The sequence below is a fragment of the Macaca mulatta genome, chromosome Y (genome assembly GCF_049350105.2).
Source record: "Macaca mulatta isolate MMU2019108-1 chromosome Y, T2T-MMU8v2.0, whole genome shotgun sequence".
NCBI lineage: Eukaryota > Metazoa > Chordata > Mammalia > Primates > Cercopithecidae > Macaca > Macaca mulatta.
In genome coordinates, this window is record NC_133427.1 from 212,020 (window position 1) to 237,578 (window position 25,559).

General features: G+C 63.8%; 1 protein-coding gene across 3 annotated transcripts in view; it reads right to left on the minus strand.

The window, feature by feature from the left end:
• Nucleotides 1–25,559, minus strand: part of LOC709587 (serine/threonine-protein phosphatase 2A regulatory subunit B'' subunit beta) — a 38,527-nt gene that overhangs the window by 1,096 nt on the left and 11,872 nt on the right. For all 3 annotated transcript variants that reach the window (XM_077989735.1, XM_077989737.1, XM_077989736.1), the window contains exons 2-12: nt 20,538–20,723; nt 8,851–8,954; nt 8,515–8,617; nt 8,188–8,262; nt 7,692–7,778; nt 7,139–7,295; nt 5,712–5,760; nt 5,171–5,260; nt 3,975–4,150; nt 1,518–1,636; nt 1,340–1,446 (exon numbers count right to left, since the gene is read on the minus strand). In XM_077989735.1, the coding sequence (XP_077845861.1) occupies nt 1,340–1,446; nt 1,518–1,636; nt 3,975–4,150; nt 5,171–5,260; nt 5,712–5,760; nt 7,139–7,295; nt 7,692–7,778; nt 8,188–8,262; nt 8,515–8,617; nt 8,851–8,954; nt 20,538–20,723 (1,253 nt within the window). The remainder of the gene's footprint in view (nt 1–1,339; nt 1,447–1,517; nt 1,637–3,974; nt 4,151–5,170; nt 5,261–5,711; nt 5,761–7,138; nt 7,296–7,691; nt 7,779–8,187; nt 8,263–8,514; nt 8,618–8,850; nt 8,955–20,537; nt 20,724–25,559) is intronic.

The following is a 25,559-nucleotide window of genomic DNA, read 5'->3' on the forward strand; positions in this document are numbered from 1 at the left end:
CTGGCTGAAGACGCCCCGGTGTCACTCACCGGACGGACGGACAGACAGAGGAACATGCAGCGCAAGCATCTGAGACACTCAGCCCCGTGTGGGGAAACCTCCGCCCACCAGGAAGAGGCCAGAGCACCCCCCCCAGTGACCGCCGTGGGAGGGGAGACGCCCCCAGGACCGGGCACCGGGACGCACAGAAACCCGCACCGCTCAGTCAGGCTGGACCCCACCCAGCAGCGTCCAGGCCGCGCAGCGGGCAACAGAAAGCAAGAGACGGCCACGCGGGGGTGAAAAGGAAGACAAGACACGGACCCACTGACGGACACGGGCCGTCCGCGCAGAAAGCCGCAGAGAACTGCCAGAGCGTTCAGATCTCCCAAGTGTGTTGCGTCAAGTTGCAAAACACAAGGTCAACCAGTCGTATTTCCATGGCCGCCAACGAACCAGCGGAACCGGGAATCTTAAAAGTTCCGTTTACACCCCCAAAGTGGGGCGGGGGACAGTGGGCTGGTCCCACCCCGCATCCCCGCGCCCCCCTCACTGTGCCCGGTGTCCCTGCACTGTCCGCCGCACCCCCTGTGCCCCGCGCCCCCCCCTGTGCCCCGCGCCCCCCTCACTGGCCCCAAGTCCCCGCACCCCCCTCACTGTGCCCCGCACCCCCCTCACTGTGCCCCGCACCCCCCTCACTGTGCCCCGCGCCCCCCTCACCCCCCTCACTGTGCCCCGCGCCCCCGCACCCCCTCACTGTGCCCCGCGCCCTCACTGTGCCCCGCGCCCCCTCACTGTGCCCCGCGCCCCCTCACCTCCTCACCGTGCCCCGCGCCCCCGCACCCCCCTCACTGTGCCCCGCGCCCCCTCACTGTGCCCCGTGCTCCTCACTGTCCCCCAAGCCCCCTCACCGTCCCCCTCACTGTGCCCCGCGCCCCCCGCACCCCCTCACTGTGCCCCGCGCCCCCTCACTGTGCCCCGCGCCCCCTCACCTCACTGTGCCCCGCGCCCCCCTCACCCCCCTCACTGTGCCCCGCGCCCCCGCACCCCCTCACTGTGCCCCACGCCCCCTCACTGTGCCCCGCGCCCCCTCACCTCCTCACCGTGCCCCGCGCCCCCGCACCCCCCTCACTGTGCCCCGCACCCCCTCACTGTGCCCCGCGCCCCCTCACTGTGCCCCGCGCCCCCTCACCTCCTCACCGTGCCCCGCGCCCCCGCACCCCCCTCACTGTGCCCCGTGCTCCTCACTGTCCCCCAAGCCCCCTCACCGTCCCCCTCACTGTGCCCCGCGCCCCCTCACTGTGCCCAGCGCCCCCGCACCCCCCTCACTGTCCCCCGCGCCCCCCGGCCGCGCGCTCACCCGTCCTCCCAGGGCTCCCCCGCCGTCTCCTCGGCCACCAGGATGTCGTACTCCTCGGCCGCGTACTTCTCCCAGTCCGAGAGCTCGGGGCCGCTGCCGTCACTGTCCTGGGGGAAGCGCACGCGTCACGTCACGCACCCGCCTGGCGCGGCCCCGCCCGCGCGCCCCCCGCACTCACCCTGAGCAGCGAGATCTGCTCCTTCTGCTCGTGGTCCAGGTACTTCTCGATGTTGAAGAAGGTGTCGAAGAACACGCCGGCCAGCTTGCAGCGCTTCAGGTCCCGCAGCGTGATCCTCCCTGCGGGGAGGGGACGTGTCCCAGGCGTGAGCCCGGCCTCACCTTCGGGCCGGCTGTGGGCTGTGCGGCGCGCGCCTCGGGTCACACGCGCGTAAGGACGCGGCCCGAGGCTCCGGGCTCTCCCGCCACGGGTCGGACGGGACAGGCGGACACGCGCGTGGTTCTGGGCGGGGACTGAGGTGTGGAGGCCGCGGTGCGGAGACGGCTCGGGCCACCTGTGCCCCGAGGACGCAGGGACGGGGACGTGGTGCAGGCGCCCCTGGATGTGAAATGACAGAGCCCGGAGCTCCCCACGCAGGCCGTGGCCAGAGGGTGTCCCGGGGACACCGAGCACCAGGAGGGCCCCAGCCAGGGAGAGGGACGGCTGCAGGGCGGTGCCCGGGCCTCGGAGCCATTTCCAAAGTGAAAGTCCCAGAGCTGGAGTCTGAGATGCAGAAGGAAGCCGAGCAGCGTGGACGCTCCCCTTTGCCTCAGTGGCCCTGGGAAACGGCCGCTCCTACTCTGAGTTGGTGACGAGGCCCAGCACCGCAGGTGTCCGGTCTCACTGCGCAAGAACCTCCTACTCAGGACCTCCCGCACCGGGGGCCGGGCCGGGAGGAGCTGGGACGATGGGTGGCAGAACAGGGTTGAGGGGAGGAGACCGGGGGGGGGGTGTGTGAGAGGAGGAGACGGGGGGGGGGGGTGAGAGGGGAGGAGGCAGAGGGGTGAGGGGAGGAGGCAGAGGGGTGAGGGGAGGAGGCAGAGGGGTGAGGGGAGGAGGCAGAGGGGTGAGGGGAGGAGGCAGCGGGGGTGAGAGGGGAGGAGATGGGGGTGAGAGGGAGGAGATGAGGTGAGAGGGGAGGAGACACGGGTGAGGGGAGGAGGCAGAGGGGTGAGAGGGGAGGAGGCAGAGGGGTGAGAGGGGAGGAGGCAGAGGGGTGAGAGGGGAGGAGGCAGAGGGGTGAGAGGGGAGGAGACGGGGTGAGAGGGGAGGAGACGGGGTGAGAGGGGAGGAGACGGGGGGGGGTTAGAGGAGGAGACAGGGGTGAGGGAAGGAGACTGGGTGAGAGGGGAGGAGACAGAGGAGTGAGGAGAGGAGACGGGGTGAGAGGGGAGGAGACGGGGTGAGAGGGGAGGAGACGGGGTGAGAGGGGAGGAGACGGGGTGAGAGGGGAGGAGACGGGGTGAGAGGGGAGGAGACGGGGAGAGAGGGGAGGAGACGGGGTGAGAGGGGAGGAGACGAGGAGAGAGGGGAGGAGACGGGGTGAGAGGGGAGGAGACGGGGTGAGAGGGGAGGAGACGAGGAGAGAGGGGAGGAGACGGGGTGAGAGAGGAGGAGACAGAGGGGTGAGGAGAGGAGACGGGGGGGGTTAGAGGAGGAGACAGGGGTGAGAGGGGAGGAGACGGGGTGAGAGGGGAGGAGACGGGGGGGTTAGAGGAGGAGACAGGGGTGAGGGAAGGAGACTGGGTGAGAGGGGAGGAGACAGAGGAGTGAGGAGAGGAGACGGGGTGAGAGGGGAGGAGACGGGGTGAGAGGGGAGGAGACGGGGTGAGAGGGGAGGAGACGGGGTGAGAGGGGAGGAGACGGGGTGAGAGGGGAGGAGACGGGGTGAGAGGGGAGGAGACGGGGAGAGAGGGGAGGAGACGGGGTGAGAGGGGAGGAGACGGGGAGAGAGGGGAGGAGACGGGGTGAGAGAGGAGGAGACAGAGGGGTGAGGAGAGGAGACGGGGGGGGTTAGAGGAGGAGACAGGGGTGAGAGGGGAGGAGACGGGGTGAGAGGGGAGGAGACGGGGTGAGAGGGGAGGAGACGGGGGGGTTAGAGGAGGAGACAGGGGTGAGGGAAGGAGACTGGGTGAGAGGGGAGGAGACAGAGGAGTGAGGAGAGGAGACGGGGTGAGAGGGGAGGAGACGGGGGGGGGTTAGAGGAGGAGACAGGGGTGAGGGAAGGAGACTGGGTGAGAGGGGAGGAGACGGGGTGAGAGGGGAGGAGACGGGGGGGGGTTAGAGGAGGAGACAGGGGTGAGTGGAGGAGACGGGTGAGGGGAGGAGACGGGGAGAGAGGGTTGGACCCCACCCTGTGTGGCATCAGCACAAACGTGGCAACTGGTCCCTCAGCCGGTGCCGACGTCCCCAGTGAGCCCCGGCCTGGGTTCTCCAGGCCACCCTCGGGGGTGTCGACGCCCCGAGTAGGAGGTTCTTGCGCCGTGAGACCGGACACCTGCGGTGCTGGGCCTCGTCACCAACTCAGAGTAGGAGCGGCCGTTTCCCAGGGTCCCTCACCCCGGGCCGTCCTCTCTCCCGTCTGTCCCGTCCTCTCGCCCACCCGTCCCCTCACCCTGGGCCCTCCCGGGGCGTCACCTTCGCTCCTCGGCTTGACCAGGTCCAGCATCTGGCAGAGGCAGTCCTGGAAGGGCAGGGCCTCGATGGCCATGCTGTCCAGCCTCCGGCACTGCTCCTCGTAGAAGTACTCCAGCTCGAACATGGACAGGGCGCCGTCCCCGTCCAGGTCCATGCAGCGGAACCAGTACTCGATGCTGTGGCACAGCGAGCTCTGTCGGCCCCGCCCCGGACCCTCCCAGCCCGTGCCCTGCGGCCCCGGGGGCAGCCTCCCAAACAGGCGTGCGCGCATCCGCCCGTGCCCTGCAGCCCCTCTGCCAGGCGTGCGCGCATCCGCCCGTGCCCTGCAGCCCCTCTGCCAGGCGTGCGCGCATCCGCCCGTGCCCTGCAGCCCCTCTGCCAGGCGTGCGCGCATCCGCCCGTGCCCTGCAGCCCCCCACCAGACGTGCGCGCATCCGCCCGTGCCCTGCGGCCCCCCACCAGACGTGCGCGCATCCGCCCGTGCCCTGCAGCCCCTCTGCCAGGCGTGCGCGCATCCGCCCGTGCCCTGCAGCCCCTCTGCCAGACGTGCGCGCATCCGCCCGTGCCCTGCAGCCCCCCACCAGGCGTGCGCGCATCCGCCCGTGCCCTGCAGCCCCTCTGCCAGGCGTGCGCGCATCCGCCCGTGCCCTGCAGCCCCCCACCAGACGTGCGCGCATCTGCCCGTGCCCTGCAGCCCCTCTGCCAGGCGTGCGCGCATCCGCCCGTGCCCTGCAGCCCCCCACCAGACATGCGCGCATCCGCCCGTGCCCTGCAGCCCCTCTGCCAGGCGTGCGCGCATCCGCCCGTGCCCTGCAGCCCCCCACCAGACGTGCGCGCATCCGCCCGTGCCCTGCGGCCCCCCACCAGACGTGCGCGCATCCGCCCGTGCCCTGCAGCCCCTCTGCCAGGCGTGCGCGCATCCGCCCGTGCCCTGCAGCCCCTCTGCCAGGCGTGCGCGCATCCGCCCGTGCCCTGCAGCCCCCCACCAGACGTGCGCGCATCCGCCCGTGCCCTGCAGCTCCCCACCAGACGTGCGCGCATCCGCCCGTGCCCTGCAGCCCCCCACCAGACCTGCGCGCATCCGCCCGTGCCCTGCAGCTCCCCACCAGACGTGCGTGCATCCGCCTGGGGACACACGTCACACGGGCGGCTCCCGGCCCTGCACTGAACAAACCCGCACCGTGGCAGGAACCCACCTGGTCGGCGTTTTCTTGTCTTCCTCAGAGATCAAAAACCAGACAAAGTCTGCGTAGCTGATCTTCCCTTCCTTCTGCGCTTTTCTGCCTCTAGACCCCAGGCCAGGATGGAGAGACGAAGATGGTGTCACGGAGAGACTCCCGGGTGTGGAGCCCCTGCCCATGACCGGGGGCGAGAGGGGCCCCCGGCCCAGCCCTCCTCCTGCCCCTCCAGGGAGGACGTGGAGGCCCCGTGGCCAGAGGGCGTTCCCGAGATCCAGGTGGGGTCAGGAGTGCACCTGCACCACGGCCACGGCCGCCTGGACGCCGGCAACGTCCCCTTCCCGGGGCTCGCTCAGGCCCAGCGCCCGACGAGGACCCCTGACCTGGGGCACGGGCCGCCCCTTCCTCAGACCTCACATGACAGTGTCGTGCCCCCCACTAGGCTTTCGGGTGACACAGACACGTGTCCCCCTCCCCACGGCCAGTCGCTGTGGGAACTCGACAAGCTCGTGTCAGGCAAGGAGGAGCCGGGTCCTCGTGGGGCCTGAGCCGCACGTACCGCGTGACTGCTCCCGAGAAGATCCTGTCGATCATCTTGGTGGAAATGGCTGGAAAGGAAGGGGGTTGATGGGCAGCCCGCACCACGCCTCGGCCCCGATGTCACGACCCCCCCGAGCCGAGCCTGGACGGGGCAAGGACCGAAATGCCCACAGGCGGCCCCGGGGCCCCTGCACAGGCCCCTCCCGGGTGCAGCCACCCCTGCCCTTCGAGCGGACCAGGGGCGCACGAAGCTGACCGTGGTTCATTAAAGGGCGGCCTCAGTGCCATCCCGAAAACAAACACGTTTCAGCCCAAACTCCGCTAACAAGAGGCAAGAGCGGAGGCACCGACGCCGTCAGCTCCGGCCCACGAGGTCCCGCAGCCCGGGCGGCCATCCCTGCGGTCACCCGTGTCCCCGGCACGCACGGGGCCAAGACGCCCCCGCTTCAGGCCGCCGTGTGTGAGAAACAGCCCAGCGCGGCCGCACCTGCCATCGCCCGGCCGCACAGGCCATGCTGCCCGGAGACCCAGGGTGGGCACCAGCGGAACAGGGAAAGCCGGGGCGGGCCCGGGGTTCCCAGGGACAGCGAACGCCTGGTTCGGGGCCGATTCCCCGCGGTGAAGCGCTGGCTCGGGCCACACGGGCGGCTGTGCCGAGCTGGGCTCTCCTCGCGGCTACGTGTGGGGTCCAGGGCGCAGGTGGCTCCCTGAACCGGGCACAGGACAAATCCAGGCAATGCTACGTCTGCTCAGGGGCGCGTCCCACGCACGCAGGACGGGGGTCTACGGCCGCCGCGCGGCCCAGGAGCAGCCCCGGGAGACCCGGACGGGCGGAGCTCACATTCCGGGCACCAGGCACGCGAGTCGGCTGCGCGCAACAGATGCCACCATCACTGGGAAATACTCTTGGTTTTTTTGGGCGGGGGGAAGCAGACTTCAAGGAATCCTTTAGAAAACTCCAGCCGCACAGGCCACAGGCAGGCTCTCGTCCCTGGAAGCCGCACGACTATTACAGGAGCCGGGTGAGGACACCGGGGAGGCGCCGCCTCCCGCGGAGGGATCTGACCGCCCTCTAAGCCCGCGCTCCACCCAGTCGGGGACTGGATGGAAACTGCTCCCGGCCTTGGGGGCTGGAACCTGGAGCTGAGGGACGCGGCTGGTCTGCACGCCCTTGCTCGGGTGTTAACAATGAAGCCGCGTGGGACTGCAGGCTCTCGGGCCGGGTGCGGCTGTCTGAGCCTCAGGACCAGCGGCCCACACGGACCCTGCAGACGCCCGGGGGAAGACGCCTGGTGCAGAGGCGCACGCAGGGACCCAGACACGCGGGGACCCAGACACGGAGCGGGGAGTGGGGGAGGAGAGGCAGCTGCAGACCCGGGACGCCCTGAGAGAAGAAGGGTCTGCTCGGTGTCCCCGCGCCGCGCCCGCCCCTCTGCCCCTGCGCACCGTGGTCATTGTGCCGCGCCAGGTCGTGCGCGTCGATGAGCAGGTCGTGGTCCGTGTCCAGCTCCCAGAACTTGCAGTAGATGACGTAGAAGTGCTCGTAGGAGAAGAATTCGGTCAGCTGGTTGATGTCCGCCTCCTCCTCCAGCAGCGCCACATTCTGCCAAAGGACCCAGGCGGCCTGAGCGCGGGGCCTCTGGGGGGACGCCCCAAGTCCGGGTGGCTGCGGGCGGGGGCAGGGAAGGCGGGGTCGCTCCGAGTGGGGGCAGCTCTGCGGTGGGGGGAGCTCCAGCGCGGGGGCGGCTCCCTAGGCGGGCGTGGGGGTGGGGGGCAGCTCTCAGGGAATGAGGGCTCGGCTCTCCCTGGTGCCCAGTACGGCCCCCCCACTTCGCAGATCAACCATGGACCCCCAAGTGCAGGCGGCGCTCACAGGCCTGGGGGTGGGCAGGGAGCGTGGGGGAGGTGGGGATGGGGTGGGAGTGCGGGGGAGGGGAAAGGAGGGGGAGGAAAGGAGGGGGAGGGAGGGACGGGAGGACAGGGCGGGCGCGCCGCGCACCTGCAGGAAGGAGCTCCTCCGCAGCTCGGCGCAGGTGATCCTGCCGGACCAGGACCGGTTCACGGTGTAGAAGATCCGCTGGATGACCTGCGCGGGCGCCGTCAGTGCGCTGGGTGCGCGAACCCCCGAGCCTCGCCCCGCATGGAGACCCGGCGCCGGGGAGAGGGGCGCGGCCTTGGTCTCAGCCGCACCAGGCTCGCCAGGGCCGGACGGGCGGGGGCAGCGCGGCGGGAAGGGCCCTGCGGGAGGCGCCGCCCCAGGCCGCGCAAAGCGGGAAGGGTCTGGCCGGGGACGCCCCGGAGCTACGCGGGCCCAGGACAGGTGGGAAAGGGGCGCGGCCACCCCGGAAAGCCAGAGTCCCCCCAACGCCGGGCTCCCGGGCACGGCAGACACGTTCCCAGGAAACAGCCGCCTCCTCCCGAAGCTCAAGACCCCGGACCCCGCCCGCCCCGGAACCGCCCCCGGGCTCACCCCGGCCCCTCCGCTGGGGACCCACCGTGGTGATGTAGCGCGAGTGGAACTCGGACGCCTCCTTCAGGAACGACAGCCCCGGGTGCGTGTTCACCACGTCCTGCGGGTGGGAAGAATGAGGCGTGCGGTGTAGACGCCGGCCCTCCTGTGGAGTGTGCGGTGTAGACACCCGCCCTCCTGTGAAGTGTGCGGTGTAGACACCGGCCCCCCCGCGAAGGGTGAGGCATGCAGTGTAGACGCCGACCCTCCCGTGGAGTGTGCGGTGTAGACACCCGCCCTCCTGTGAAGTGTGCGGTGTAGACACCGGCCCCCCGTGAAGGGTGAGGCGTGCCGTGTAGACACCGGCTCTCACCTGCAGGAAGGGGACGAAGTCGTCCTGCACCAGGTAGTTGCAGCCAGGGCTCATGAGCAGATGGACGAACTTGGCCGCGTCGTCGTGGCAGTTGTGGAGGATTCTGGAAGGACAGGATGACTGCGCGCCACCCTCACAGGCGGGGGGGTTTCGACCCCGCAGACACAGGGTGGAACAACAGGGCAGGCCGCCACGCACGACCCGGGCAGGCCTGCGCCCACGCGCGGGTTTCTCCTCTCACGGTGGCAGCCGTAGGGGGCACCTGTCCTGACGCCAGGGGGACCCGGGGACGCCTCCGCCCTCCCGACACGGCCCCGTGCCCGGCCCGGGACTCACTTTCTCCACATGGCGACGAACTTGTGGACGGACACGGAGCCCGTGCGCTCCCCGCCGGCGCCACAGAACAGCGGTCCCTTCCAGTAGAGGGGGCAGCCACAGGCCTGGGGCACAGAGGGCAGGAGGGGCGGTCAGCGGGGCCCGGACGCCTGCGCTCCTGCCGCGCTCCTGCCGCGCTCCTGGCGCCTGACCACCGCTGCCTGGAGACCCTCTGCTGCGGCCAGACGGAGCACACACAGCCAGGCACGTCTGGGTATCTGCAAACTCAATGTGGCTTTCGCTCCGGCCTTGGAACCGAGTCAGGAGAGCTGAGCCATGGAGTGCCGGGCACGCAGTCCCCCGACCAGAGACCACACGCGGACACTGTAACCAGAGGCGGCTGCGTCCCCAGTGTCTGCAAACCAAGCGGCGCAGACTAAGAACCAGTATGTGCGGGAAGAAATGGCCCCGTCAGCCAGGCAAGTGGTGAGTCCCACACCGACGGAAACGTCTCATGGAACGTGTGGGACAGGCCTGCAGCAGAGCCCACGGCAGGTTAAATACAGCCTTAAATACACACGCGAGGAAGGAAAGTTTAACATCAGTCGTCTGCACTTCTACCTCAAAGTCACACACACACGGCAGACATGGAAGGAAAAACAGTCAACAGAGAAAATCAGGAAAATCAAAACTTGATGATTTGAAAGATTCTTAACAATTAATTAACCCTGCTGGGCGCGGTGGCTCAGGCCTGTCATCCCAGCAGTTTCAGAGGCTGAGGTGGGCGGATCACGAGGTCAGGAGTTCGAGACCAGCCTGGCCAAGATGGTGCAACCCCGTCTCTCCTAAAAATACAAAAATTATCTGGGCGTGGTGGTGGCGGGCGCCTGTAATCCCAGTTACTCAGGACGCTGAGGCAGGAGAATCGCTTGAACCCGGGAGGTGATAGAAAGAGACTGTCTGAAAAAAATAAAAACAAATCACACACACTGTCTACAAAGCAAACTACAGAGCACGGCTGGGTGAAATCAAAGACGACCTAAACGTGGTAACATGGACCTCACTGCACTGCTGGGTTTACAGGCTGCAATTTCTTCCACAGAATCCACACAATCCCCACCCACAGAGTCCACGCAGCCCCCAGCCACAGAATCCACGGAGCCCCCACCCACAGAGTCCACGCAGCCCCCACCCACAGAGTCCACGCAGCCCCCACCCAGGGTCCACGCAGCCCCCACCCACAGAGTCCACGGAGCCCCCACCCAGGGTCCACGCAGCCCCCACACAGGGTCCACGGAGCCCCCACCCAGGGGCCACACAGCCCCCACCCAGGGGCCACGCAGCCCCCACCCACAGAGTCCACGCAGCCCCCACCCACGGAGTCCACGCAGCCCCCACCCAGGGTCCACGCAGCCCCCACCTACATGCACCAAGGGCTTGTTGTTTTGGGGGGTGCAGTATACACTGACAGGCTCGCATGAAAACTTATAAGGGAACACAAAAGAACTTCCAGGGGAACATGTTGATGGATGTAAGAGTCTCCCTCAGGCACTGGTGGGCTAAGGGAGCAAGGGAAGGAAGTGAGCTGGGACAGAGCAAACCCACTTCACACACACTGAATACCGGAAGATCCCAGCCTGAGGGTGAAAGGCCAGACAGCGGCCCTCCTGGAAGGAAACGAGAGGCTCTGCCGTGGCCAGGGTTTCTTGAACGGGGCACACGTGCACCCCCTGAAGGAAGAGAGTGGCCAGCTGCCCCGCCCCGGCCCGGGACTCCGGCTCAGCGCCCGGCACGGTGAACAGAATGACAGGAGAAGCCACCGAGAAAGAGGCCCAAACACGACAGAGCCCGGACGTGCACTGCCCTCCAGAGAGGGGCGCACGACGGCCGGCAGACAAGGGGGAGCGCGCCCGGCACTGGCGCTGGTGAGGGCAGGGTTCACGGGGCACGCAGCGGTGGCAACACGAGCACGAGACGCGGCTGAGTCAGAAAGGACTGAAGATGCCAGGTCGGGCAAGGCTGCCAGGCGGCCGGGCGTCCGCGTTGCTGGGAGAACCGGGACGCCACACAGCTGCCGGGAAAGTGGACCACAGGGGGGCTGAGCATAAGCCCCGAGGCCCGGCCGGGGCATCTGTCCTCCCAGAAGCATGAGGCCCGAGGCCCGGCCGGGGCATCCGTCTTCCAGAAGCATGAGGCCCGAGGCCCGGCCGGGGCATCCGTCCTCCCAGAAGCACACCAGCGGGAAGACGGCCGATGCCCGTGACAGCCGCACGGATGCGGACGCCGGCTGCCTGATGCACGGTGCCCCGGGGAGAGAAGCCTGATGCCAGAGCAGGGGCTGGAGGAATAAACTGACGGCAGCGTCGCCCGGGCAGGTGCGGGGCGGGAGTGACCACAGGGGGCGTGGGGGGACTTGGAGGGGCTGCACGCCACAGCACGGCGCGCAGTGCGGCGACGGGAAAAGATGCTATCCGGCTGGTGCACCTGTGGATGACGCGAAGGCAGCCGTGTGGAGCGGAGGGGCCGGGCCCTGCAGGACGCACAGGCACGTGCCGGCTCCCGTGACGAGGATCCCGAGGGAGCTCAGCCCTGGCCACCTGGGAAGGGTGCCGTGGTGCAGCGGGAGGGAACGAGCTGGGTGCCGGGCACTGGGCCCTTGGGCTGGTGCTGGTCTCACGCTTCTGACCTCATCAGGCCGTTCTGGCTCACGGGCCATGCAGATTTCAGACCCCAAGCACTCAACACCCAGGAATGTGGGGGTGTGTCAGCCTTCACATCTGTGCTCCTCATGGTGTGCAAGACACACCGTAATGACCTGGTGGCACGGACGGAGCATCAGATGTATCCAGTCCTACCGGCTGGCGCCCAGTCTACCCGGTCCTACAGGCTACAGTCAGATCTACCCGGTCCTACAGGCTACAGTCAGATCTACCCAGTCCTACAGGCTAGTGTCAGATCTACCCAGTCCTACAGGCTAGTGTCAGATCTACCCAGTCCTGCAGGCTACAGTCAGATCTACCCAGTCCTACAGGCTACAGTCAGATCTACCCAGTCCTACAGGCTAGTGTCAGATCTACCCAGTCCTACAGGCTAGTGTCAGATCTACCCAGTCCTGCAGGCTACAGTCAGATCTACCCAGTCCTACAGGCTACAGTCAGATCTACCCAGTCCTACAGGCTAGTGTCAGATCTACCCAGTCCTACAGACTAGTGTCAGATCTACCCAGTCCTACAGGCTACAGTCAGATCTACCCAGTCCTACAGGCTAGTGTCAGATCTACGCAGTCCTACAGGCTACAGTCAGATCTACCCAGTCCTGCAGGCTAGAGTCAGATCCATGCAATCCTACAGGCTAGAGTCAGATCCATGCAATCCTACAGGTTACAGTCAGATCCATCCAGTCCTACAGGCTACAGTCAGATCTACCCAGTCCTGCAGGCTACAGTCAGATCTACCCAGTCCTGCAGGCTACAGTCAGATCTACCCAGTCCTGCAGGCTACAGTCAGATCTACCCAGTCCTGCAGGCTACAGTCAGATCCATCCAATCCTACAGGCTACAGTCAGATCTACGCAGTCCTACTGGCTAGAGTCAGATCTACGCAGTCCTGCAGGCTACAGTCAGATCGACCCAGTCCTGCAGGCTACAGTCAGACCTACCCAGTCCTACAGGCTAGAGTCAGATCCATGCAATCCTACAGGCTACAGTCAGATCCATCCAGTCCTACAGGCTACAGTCAGATCCATCCAGTCCTACAGGCTAGAGTCAGATCGACCCAGTCCTACAGGCTAGAGTCAGATCGACCCAGTCCTGCAGGCTACAGTCAGATCTACCCAGTCCTGCAGGCTACAGTCAGATCTACCCAGTCCTACAGGCTAGCATCAGATCTACGCAGTCCTACAGGCTAGAGTCAGATCTACCCAGTCCTACAGGCTAGAGTCAGATCTACCCAGTCCTACAGGCTACAGTCAGATCTACCCAGTCCTGCAGGCTACAGTCAGATCTACCCAGTCCTGCAGGCTACAGTCAGATCTACCCAGTCCTGCAGGCTGAGTCAGATCTACCCGGTCCTGCAGGCTACAGTCAGATCTACCCGGTCCTGCAGGCTACAGTCAGATCTACCCGGTCCTACAGGCTACAGTCAGATCTACCCGGTCCTGCAGGCTACAGTCAGATCTACCCAGTCCTGCAGGCTGAGTCAGATCTACCCGGTCCTGCAGGCTACAGTCAGATCTACCCGGTCCTGCAGGCTACAGTCAGATCTACCCGGTCCTGCAGGCTACAGTCAGATCTACCCAGTCCTGCAGGCTACAGTCAGATCTACCCAGTCCTGCAGGCTACAGTCAGACCTACCCAGTCCTGCAGGCTACAGTCAGACCTACCCAGTCCTACAGGCTAGAGTCAGATCCATCCAGTCCTACAGGCTAGAGTCAGATCCATCCGGTCCTACAGGCTAGAGTCAGATCGACCCAGTCCTACAGGCTAGAGTCAGATCGACCCAGTCCTGCAGGCTACAGTCAGATCTACCCAGTCCTGCAGGCTACAGTCAGATCTACCCAGTCCTACAGGCTAGCATCAGATCTACGCAGTCCTACAGGCTAGAGTCAGATCTACCCAGTCCTACAGGCTAGAGTCAGATCTACCCGGTCCTACAGGCTACAGTCAGATCGACCCGGTCCTGCAGGCTACAGTCAGATCTACCCAGTCCTACAGGCTACAGTCAAATCTCCCCAGTCCTGCAGGCTACAGTCAGATCTACCCGGTCCTACAGGCTACAGTCAAATCTCCCCAGTCCTGCAGGCTACAGTCAGATCTACCCAGTCCTGCAGGCTACAGTCAGACCTACCCGGTCCTACAGGCTAGAGTCAGATCCATGCAATCCTACAGGCTACAGTCAGATCCATCCAGTCCTACAGGCTAGAGTCAGATCGACCCAGTCCTACAGGCTAGAGTCAGATCGACCCAGTCCTGCAGGCTACAGTCAGATCTACCCAGTCCTGCAGGCTACAGTCAGATCTACCCAGTCCTACAGGCTAGCATCAGATCTACGCAGTCCTACAGGCTAGAGTCAGATCTACCCAGTCCTACAGGCTAGAGTCAGATCTACCCGGTCCTGCAGGCTAGAGTCAGATCGACCCAGTCCTGCAGGCTACAGTCAGATCCATCCAATCCTACAGGCTACAGTCAGATCCATCCAATCCTACAGGCTACAGTCAGATCTACGCAGTCCTACAGGCTGGACTCAGATCGACCCAGTCCTACAGGCTACAGTCAGATCTACCCAGTCCTGCAGGCTAGAGTCAGATCTACCCAGTCCTACAGGCTACAGTCAGATCTACCCAGTCCTGCAGGCTACAGTCAGATCTACCCGGTCCTGCAGGCTGGCTACACGGTGATCCTTTTTGTTTCCTGAGTCATGGTCTTGCTGTTGCCCAGGCTGGAGCGCAGTGTGTGATCCCAGCTCAGTGCAGTCTCAACCTCACGGGCTCAAGCCATCCTCCCACCCTAGCCTCCCAAGTAGCTGGGACCACAGGTGCGTGCCACCATGCGTGGCTATTTTTTTTTTTTTTGTAGAGTGAAGTCTATGTTGCCCGGGCTGGTCTGGAACCCTTGGCCTCAAGCCATCCTCCCGCCTCGGCCTCCCAAAGTGCGGGGACTACAGGCTGACACCACAACCAGAGACAGCTGCATCCCCGGCGTCTGGGTGATGAGAACTGAGCGTGGGAGTGCTGGGCACACAGTCCCCCCACCACACCAAACCCGAAAATTACCTCCAAACTAATTAGCTCACAATTAAAAAAAAAAAAATCCCGAAGTAAATGGAGACAATCAACTCCAAAATGCAAAAGACACAAAGGAAAGGAGTTAATCCTAAATGTTACAAAATCCTTATCTGAAAGGGAGTAACACACCAGATAACCTGATTCGACTCTCAAAGTCTTTTCGGGATCCACACACAGAAAGACCAACTCCGGGTGGGGCCGGGCCGAGCCGCGGCACGCCCACTGCACAGCCAGGACGGGGATCGAGGCCGCCAGCCCCGACAGTCCCTTCCGACCCTCCGCACCCCAGCGCGGCGACAGCCCCCAGGCCTCCTGCCCGGGGCTCCGGTTCACCTTTTCCAGGCCACGGCAGTAGGACCTGGAGCTTCTAGGCCTGGCTTCCCTCGCTCAGCGCCCGCGTGAAGGAGTCCGGCACGCTGCTCCGTGTGGATCGTCGGCCCGTGTACGGCTGCATCCTATTCCATTCCATTACGGCTCTGGTGATTGCACAGCAGGTCCCTAAGCACGAAGCACACCAGCCCCGAGGCCACGTGATGGTGCTGCTGCGGCAGGGGCACCGCGAGGACCAAGACCCGGGCGTCTGCACTCGCACGGGGCACGCTGACACCGACCGACGGGTCTGAGGGGAGACAGGAGGACGCCACAGCCACGGCTCGCGAGTTCAGCACGACTTCCTCGGCCGGTGCCAGGACAAGGGGAACATGTGCAGACACGGAAAGATGCCAGCAAATGACATCCTGGAGCCGGATGAGTCCTCAGGGTCACATGAAGCCGGGCTGGACTTTGGCTCGGAGCCCCCACCCCAATCTCATGGGGTACCGCGATCCTGAGTGTTGGACGCTCTGTCGCCCAGGCTGGAGTACAGTGGCACCATCTCGGCTCACTGCAACCGCCACCTCCCGGGTTCAAGCGAGACTCTGTCTCTCAAAAACAAACACACACACAAGAAACAGACAGCCTGTGTCTATGGAAACAATTCACGCTGTCATTAAAAACCTTCCCACAGAGAAAACTCCGTCCCAAATGGCCTCACTGATGAGTTCCAGCAAACACTCACATAAAATAACACCCAGTGTAAACAAACGGCTCCAGAAAAAGTGAATTCTAAGGGACATTTCCCAAGCAGCTCCCCGAGGCCAGCATCCCCCCAGACCAAGCCATGACAAGAAAAGGAGACCACAGGCCAGGCCTTCACGAGCGCAGACACAACCCCTGCAAGGCCAGGCCATCTGCACCCAACACAGAGGAGAAGTGTGACACCGTGTGGTGGACCAGGGACCGGCGCTCTCACCCCACGACCGGGGCTCACCCCAAGACCGGGGCTCACCCAAATACCAGGGCTCACCCCAAAGACCAGGGCTCACCCAAATACCGGGACTCACCCCAAAGACCAGGGCTCACCCCAAGACCGGGGCTCACCCCAAGACCGGGGCTCACCCAAAGACCGGGACTCACCCCAAAGACCAGGGCTCACCCCAAGACCGGGGCTCACCCCAAGACCGGGGCTCACCCCAAGACCGGGGCTCACCCAAATACCGGGACTCACCCCAAGACCAGGGCTCACCCCAAGACCGGGGCTCACCCCAAGACCGGGGCTCACCCAAATACCGGGACTCACCCCAAAGACCAGGGCTCACCCAAATACCGGGGCTCACCCCAAGACGAGGACTCACCCCAAGACCGGGGCTCACCCCAAGACCGGGGCTCACCCAAATACCGAGGCTCACCCCAAAGACCGGGGCTCACCCCAAAGACCAGGGCTCACCCCAAGACCGGGGCTCACCCCAAGACCGGGGTTGCCTTCACACTCATGTCCGTCAGGTCAAGACCAGTTCTTCATGACCCAGACCCTGCCGGGCCTGGCAATGCACAGCTAATGCACACGAGAGGCGTGACCCGCTGCAGTGGACCGGGGACCGGGGCTGCCTTCATACTCAGATGTACTGGACAAACTGCAAGGCACGTCTGTAATTTTATAAAGTAAACCTGAGGCCAGGCATGGTGGCTCATGCCCGTCATCGTCCCAGCACTTTGAGAGGCTGAGACAAGAGGCCCTTCCAGCCCAGGAGTTCCAGACCAGCCTGGGCAACAGAGCGGAACCCTGTCTCTACGAAAAAAAAAAAAAAAAAATCAGCCAGGTGTGGTGGCAGGTGCCAGGGGTCCCGGCTACTCGGGAGGGCTGAGGTGGGTGGATCACTTGAGCCCAGGAGGTCGGGGCTGCAGTGAGCTGACGAGTGAGTTAAACTTGGTCAGAAGATGCGGAGCCCACATATAAAAACCAACAGTGCTTCTCGCCACTCGCCATCGACCATCGTGTTAAAGTAAAAAAACGCCACGTACAGTGTCAGCAGAAGTGGGAAATGCTTGGGTATCGACGTGATGAACCGCGAACAGGACCAAACACGACGAGGCGTCCCGACGGAAACGAAAGACGCCTGAAATAAGGGAGAGCTGGACCGTGTTCCCGAGACGGAAGCCTCAAGACGGTCGAGGTTCTTCCAAGTTAACCTGGAGTCAACGGGATGCCAGCGCCATCCCAGCAGCTGCTGTAGCCATGGAGGGGACGGCTCTGACATTCACACGGTGGGAACGGGAAACGGTGCGGCCGCTCGGGGCGACGGCGTGCAGGTTCCCCAGAAAGCCGGCAGTGGGACTGCACACGCGCACGGAATGCCACGCGATGCGGCCCTCACTCGCTCGCTCACTCACTCGCTCACTGACGGAGAACACGCCGTGGGCCGTGACTCAGGCCCTCACTCGCTCACTGACGGAGAGAATGCGAAACCACACGGGCCTCACGCAGGGAAACCTGAGGATGCCAGCGACACCCGGGCTACACGTTCGTCCCCTGGTCCGGGGCCCGGCTCACAGAAAACCGTCCCAAAGGCACACGGCGGAGACGGGGACGGACGCCCGCATGTGGCGGTGAGCTGGGCGCCACCCAGACAGGCTCAGCGGCCTTGGGGGGAGCGGAACTTGGCCTGCGGCCCCCGCACATGCGGGACACTCACGGGGTTCTGCTGCCACAGCGCAGGTGCATTAAGTCACAAAAGCACAGCCCCTGCCGGCCTCTGCCCACAGTCACCGTGGGGGCCCGAGCACCACGCGCTCTGCCTGCCGGGGCCGGGCCGGTGTGTATACAAACAGCCGGTGTGTGCACGGACAGCAGGGCCTGTGGAGGTGTCCCTCGGACTCCCAGCGGTGCAGACACTGCAAGCAAGAGAACTTCAGTCTCAGAGCTCTCCCCTGTCCCGCTGGGTCACACCCAGCTCACCCTGCTTCTCGGGGGCATCGAAGACCATGAGAAAACTTGCTTTTTCCCACCAAACGTGACACCCGGCCAACGGGCCAAGTTCTTTCAAGCCTGGAAGCCTCACCACCTTCGACGGCCACCAAGGCCGCCGCCGCCGCGCCTGAAGTGAGGTCACGCGGAAAGCTGCGTCCCGGGAGGAAAACGACACGAAGCGTGCACGTGAGAACCAGGCGCCGTGGCGGGGAAGCCCCGAGGGGAACGTGTGGGTCACGTGCCACGTGCAGGAACCTCACCGCGCTGCGTGAGTGGCTTGGTAGGACGCGAAGGGGACACAGCACGTGAGCCGCAGAAGAGGCGACCGACCCGGCCGGCGGCGTACACCCTGCGTGTGGGGCTGGGCAGACTCGGCGAGGGCGAGTTCTCCACATAACCGAGGCTGTGCTGAAAAGGATGAAGCCGTCCCAGGTGCAAGCAAACAGACTTCCCCGTGAAGGAACTCTCAGCGACATCCCACAGCCTCAAGAGCACGGAGGATAACACACTAGAAGCCGAGACACACGTGGAGAGTCGAGCGAGCCTGCCAGGGCGGGCAGTGGGTGCCCACTCCACACCGGACATGGAGACGGCACGGCTGTCACTACTTCTGTGGCACGTTTTTACCGAGACATGAAACAATTCTTAACGTGTGTGGTGTTTTAAATTACAGCATACTAGGTAAATATTAGCTGTTTTCATTCACTCCACGTTTGCAACCAACTGTAAGAAACTTTCTAATATTTCAACAAAAGCAACTACAGAATGACCCTAATTTTCCTTGTAAGACGGCTTTGCATGCTCGCAGCTTATCTGGTCCTTACACGGCCCCACGCTGCCGTGCAAGACGCCGCCACCTCTACAGATACGGACTTAGTAAGAACAAATACCCAAGCGTAAAACAGCATGCTAATTTTTCTCTCAGAAATGCAAGATGTATGCATGTTCATCCTCATACACACATTCGCGTGTACTTGCTCATATTAAAAGCTAAAACGACAATAAGAGGGTAAACTAAAGCTACGGGAACTCTCACCTCGGGGGGAGAAACAGCGCAGACAGGGACGGAGCCTGGACTTACCTAACTGTGTCTGGTTTGTTAGCGTTCACTTTGTAACCACAGAGGTTTCTACGTATTTATAAAACAAGACTTTGTAAAATACTTTAAAAGGACAGTCTCTAATAGAGAAAGGGGGGACACTTCCCAACGTGTTCTTTCAGACTCGTATTTCTCTAAAACCAAAACCAGACAAAGGACTCACAAGAAAACTCTCAGGCAGTGTGTTCTCTGTGAATCCAGTTGCAAAAATTACTGGAATCCAGCAACATATGAAAGACACGAGACACACCGACCACATGGAATTTATGCTAGGAATGCAAGGTTGGTTTAACATCCCCAAACCCACTCATTTAATAGACTGTATTCATAGGTTAAAAATACAAACACCGGCCGGGCGCGGTGGCTCACACCTCTATCCCAGCACTTTGGTGGCTCACACCTCTATCCCAGCACTTTGGGAGGCCGAGGCAGGTGGATCACTTGAAGTCAGGAGTTCCTGAATCAGCCTGGCCAATATGGTGAAACTCCATCTCTACTAAAAATATAAAAATTAGCCAGGCATGGTGGTACACACCTGTAGTCCCAGCTACTTGGGAGGCCAAGGCAGGAGAATCGCTTGAACCTGGAAGGTGGAGGTTGCAGTGAGCCGAGAGGGCACCATTGCACTCCAGCCTGGGCAACAGAGCAAGATTCTGCCTCAAAACAAACAAGCAAACAGAAAAAACAAAAACCTGCCCACTCCTGAGGACCGCCTTCACAGCTGCAGAGCTGGAGAGGGCTGGGGAGCAGGGGTCTCGCCCCGAGGGGCTCACGAGTACCGTGCACTAAGGCTCTGGGCTCTGACCTGGAGGGGTGGGAGCATCTGCCTTCCGGCGACTCCACCTGGAGGACGGGACGCTGGAGAGGTGGGCCCGGGTCCCTGGAAACACAATCGCCCACCAGGGGTCCAGACACACGTCCCTGGAGTGAGCCTTGCCTTGGTAACGCATAGACACTAAACCGAGCGTGCCCGATCTGCGGACGTCCACGCAGGCAGCCTGGAAAGCAGGCAGCTGAGAAGGAAAGCAGGTGGCAAATGACAAACATGGCGCCGCAGCACTCAGGGTGAGTCCAGAAATGGGCCCTCGGGGCCACTGCCGGGGGACAGGGGTCCACAGCCGCCCAGCCTGGGACGGCGGCTCCTCGGGCAGAAAGGGGCACGGCCAGGAGGGTGCTGAACGGCCTCCGGACGAGAATGCAGACGGAATTCCCACTTGAGTTTCAGATGCTTAAGAATTCACTCAGCAGCGACCAGACAGCAAACCTCAGGCCACAACTGTAACCTCAGAGGAAACCTGGGCCACTCCCGCACACGTGACACGCACCCGCCTCGGCCGCTGGCCTCACTCATGCCCGTGTGACACACACCCACCTCGGCCACTCCAGCCTCTCCACCTCACCCTCACACGCTGGTGGCACCTGCCTCGGCCGCCCCACCTCACTCTCACGGGTGTGACATGCACCTGCCCCGGCCGCCCCGCCTCACCCTCTCACGCCCGCAGTACCACCTCGGCTGCTCCACGTCACACGGGGGACACGCACCTTGGCCACCAGGCCCATGTCGTCCATGGTGGCTCTCTCGTGGGGGAGGCGGGCGAAGGTGCTCTCGATCTTGCTGATGGCGGCATCCACGTTGAGCGAGTCCTGCGGGCGTCCTCTGGGGAAGTAGAAGGTCGGAATGCTTTGGCTGCTGGCCGGGGGCAGACGCTCTTCTTTCCGCGTCTGAACCTGAAGAGTGACGGACAGCGCTCGGTTACAACCCGGGAGCATCGAACGCCTTCTCCACCCGGACAACACGAGGGGCCTCTCCGGGGCCGACGGTGCCGAGGCCACCTGACCCCGGCCGGGAGAGGACACGCTGCAGTCCCTGTCGGGGACCACAAGGGTACTGCACTGCAGGGGCCACCTCCGCCCCGGAGGACACACGACGCTGCCACGGACCCCATGCTGGGTGGCTGCTCTGCACCACTGAGCCCCCGCCACACCCCACAGGGCCCCGGGGACACGGGCAGCTGCGTGCCCCAGACGTCTGAGAGCCCAGCCAGGACCCACTCCCGACTCCCATGGGCCACAGCACGGACCCCACCACACCCGGCAGGGTCCCGGGGACACGGGCAGCCACACCCCAGGCGTCTGAGAGCCCAGCCAGGACCCACTCCCGATTCCCATGGGCCACAGCACGGACCCCACCACACCCGGCAGGGCCCCGGGGACACGGGCAGCCGCACCCCAGACGTCTGAGGGCTCAGCCAGGACCCACTCCCGACTCCCATGGGCCACAGCACGGACCCCACCACACCCGGCAGGGCCCCGGGGACATGGGCAGCCGCACCCCAGACGTCTGAGGGCTCAGCCAGGACCCACTCCCGACTCCCATGGGCCACAGCACGGACCCCACCACACCCGGCAGGGCCCCGGGGACACGGGCAGCCGCACCCCAGACGTCTGAGGGCTCAGACGTGGAGAGGCCCAGGTGCCATACACAGGCAGCCCTGCCCCTGGAGCCCGGGCGACTCACGTCCGGAGAGGCACAGGCAGGGCAGGCAACCGCACACCACCAACTACCCAGGGGACGGGCTGTGTCCTCCTCCACCAACTACCCAGGGGACGGGCTGTGTCCTCCTCCACCAACTACCCAGGGGACAGGCCGTGTCCTCCTCCTCCACCAACTACCCAGGAGACAGGCTGTGTCCTCCTCCTCCACCAACTACCCAGGGGACGGGCCGTGTCCTCCTCCTCCACCAACTACCCAGGGGACGGGCCGTGTCCTCCTCCTCCACCAACTACCCAGGGGACGGGCCGTGTCCTCCTCCTCCACCAACTACCCAGGGGACAGGCCGTGTCCTCCTCCACCAAGTGCCACAGAGGAGGGGTCCCGGGAGGAAGCCGGGGAGGAGGGTCCGATGGACCACAGCTCAGGGCCTTTGCAGCCACAATCCTGACTGCCGGGATCAATCCAGGCCTGGGTCGCAGCTCCAGTGTCCTCACAGAGAACACAGCCCACCCTGCTACTGCCACAGGACCCTCACCCCACGTCACAAGGGTCCCACACACAGCGCCCAACTGTCCCCACCCTGCTGTCTCCACAGGGCCCTCACCCCAGGTGAGACTCCGCTGCTTTACTCTGATCCCCATCTAGGAGGAAGGAGGCCGCCTCCGTGACCTGCGGCGGAGCAGGCTTCCCTCAGCAGGTGCCGACCGAGCGCTCCTTCAGCAGAGCTTTACCTTCCCGTGTGATTCAGAACGTGAGCTCTGTGCCTGGGGCAGGAAGTCCCTGCACCTCCCCGAGTCCACAGCGCACCACTCCGGGCCCACGGCGCACCTCCCCGGGCCCACGGCGCACCTCCCCGGGCCCACGGCGCACCTCCCCGGACCCACGGCGCACCTCCCCGGGCCCACGGCGCACCTCCCCGGACCCACGGCGCACCTCCCCGGGCCCACGGCGCACCTCCCCGGGCCCACGGCGCACCTCCCCGGGCCCACAGAGCACCTCCCCGGGCCCACGACGTGTCTCCACAGCGGCGTCCTCCCATCTCCCTCCCGCCTCCTGCAGCGGGGGCCCCACCGTGGAGCCTGCGGCTCTTCCCCTCCATCACGCTGGGTTCACACCGCTCTGCTATCTGGGGTACGGAACTGACCCCGCGAATATTCTGCAGCGGGGGCTCTCGGGCTCCCGATTTTGGCAACAGAATGATGACCTGGACACACAAACCAACCTCCCTGCTGGAAACCGCCAGGAACCCCGGACGGTGTGTTTCACAAGCGTCTTCCAGACGGCACCCCAGGCTGGCAGGAAAGGAGGACGCCTCAGGCCACGGCTGCCTGGAAGGAGGAGCCCAGGGAAGGCCGTGGAGCCTGAACAGGCTCTGCCTGCAGAAGCGTGGGCCGAGCGCGCTCACCCGAAATCGCTCAGTCTTGCAGGGCTCTGGGGAAGACGAGGCAAAACCCAGGGTCCTCGGGGGAAGCCGCCCTAAGTGCGGCGCCCAGAACACGGCACCTGCGGTGGGAAGAAGAACTCCAAGGACGTCCCCAGCGCGCCTCCAGCCCCGGGAAGCAAAGGATCAGCTGCCTGTAGGAGCTGCGCAGGGCGGAGCTCTCCCCCGAGAACTTACAGAGACAGCCGACTCTCCGGCAGGTTTGCAAACCAAACCTACGTCACCAGGACGGTGCGCAAACCCTCAAACCGGCCGGGCACAGTGGCTCGTGCCTGCAATCCTGGCGCTTTGGGAGGCTGAGGGGGGCAGGATGCCTGAGCTGGGGAGTTCGAGACCAGTCTGGGCAACAGGGCAAAATTTCACCTCTACTAAAAAAAAAAAAAAAAATAGAAAAAATTAGCTGGGTTTGGTGGCAGGTGCCTGTAATCCCAGCTACTTGGGAGGCTGAGGCAGGAGAATCGCTTCAACCCAGGAGGTGGAGCTTGCAGTGAGCTGAGATCTGGCCACTGCACTCCAGCCCGGGTGACAGAGCGAGACTCTGTCTTAAAACAAAAAACAGAAAATTAACCAGGTGTGGCGGCGGGCACCCGTCATCCCAGCTACTTGAGGGGCTGAGGCAGGAGAATCGCTTAAACCCGGGAGGCAGAGGGTGCGGTGAGCTGAGATCGCAGCACTGCACTCCAGCCCGGGTGACAGAGCGAGACTCCGTCTCAAAAAAAAAAAAAAAGAGATGAACACGTAGACACGTTTAGAGCAGAACGTACAGACTATACACACCATTAACAGACCATTCACATGCCGTTAACAGACACCGTGTGACGCAAAAGCTGAGGAAACGCAGCCCGGAGAAGCCAAGAGCTCCCAAAGCGAAGGTCGGAATTGGAAGAAGGGATGAAGGGCGGTAACGAGTGGGAAAACCTGGGCACGCTGACCACAGAAATCAGTGATAACAACGTACGTTCAATTCTTAAAAAAAAAAACTCAAAACAACAGCGTGTCAGTGAAATGGTGACTGGATGAGTGTGTGCCTGTTTGTGAGTTGGAGCAAAAGATATTGATTAATATTGGGCTTTGAAATACTTAGTGAACGTTCCTTTTTTTTTTTTTTCCTTTAAAGAGACGGGGGTCTCGCTATGTTGCCCAGGCTGGTCTTGAACTCCTGGCCTCCAGCGATTCTCCTGCCTCAGCCTCCCAAGGCGCTGGGATCACAGGGGTGAGGCACCGTGCCCGGCCAGCCGCCGATTCTGTGGGATAAACAGTGAGCTCGTAGAAAGCGTGTACCCCAAACGAGAGAAGAGGTGACGGAGCTGAAAAACAGTGGGCGCCTGTAGTCCCAGCTACTCGAAGGCTGAGGCCGGAGAATGGCGTGAACCCGGGAGGCAGAGCTTGCAGTGAGCTGAGATCCGGCCACTGCACTCCAGCCTGGGCGACAGAGCGAGACTCCGTCTCAAAAAAAAAAAAAACAAAAAACAGCGGGAGACAGGGATGCAGGATGAGACGTAAGAGTCCATCACACGGACGAGCAGACGACATGGACATCAATGAACCAAGTGTTCCGGTTATAAGGCAAAGATCTGGCTGCAGAAAGAAAACAGCACTTGTGTATACGGGACACACAGGAGACAGAAGGACACAGGAGACACACGTGGCTTAAGGACCCAGAGGCTGCACATTGTTTTGAGGTGGAAAAACACAGAGCAGGCAGACAGTAAAGCTGGCGTCGCCGTACTAACATCCACGAAGTGACACGAGGCGATGGACAGACCCGGAGACGGACAGGCCACCGCAGAACGCTGAAGAGGTCGGTCACGGGAGGACAGGATGACGCTAACTTTATCCGTGCCTGACAACGCAGCCTTGGCACCGATCGAGTAAACACCACTGGGCACAAACTCAGCACGTCAGGAAAGGAAGAGAACACCCACCCTGGGCACCGACACAGGGAAGGCCGGGACCCCCACCCTGGGCACCGACACGGAGAAGGCTGGGACCCCCACCCTGGGCACTGATGGGGGGAAAGCTGGGACCCCCACCCTGGGCACTGACACGGGGAAGGCCGGGACCCCCACCCTGGGCACCGACACGGAGAAGGCTGGGACCCCCACCCTGGGCACTGATGGGGGGAAAGCTGGGACCCCCACCCTGGGCACTGACACGGGGAAGGCCGGGACCCCCACCCTGGGCACTGACACGGGGAAGGCCGGGACCCCCACCCTGGGCACTGATGGGGGGAAAGCTGGGACCCCCACCCTGGGCACTGACACGGGGAAGGCTGGGACCCCCACCCTGGGCACTGATGGGGGGAAAGCTGGGACCCCCACCCTGGGCACTGACACGGGGAAGGCCGGGACCCCCACCCTGGGCACTGACACGGGGAAGGCCGGGACCCCCACCCTGGGCACCGATGCAGGGAAGGCCGGGACCCCCACCCTGGGCACTGATGGGGGGAAAGCTGGGACCCCCACCCTGGGCACCGACAGGGGGAAGCTGGGGCCCCCACCCTGGGCACCAACAGACGAGAGACGGAACAGCAAACAGCACAGCCACCCATGCAGGCTCGGGATTTACAAGTTTAATCTCACGGACAGAAATAGACTCGGCCCCAGCACAGCTGCAGGGCACACATTCT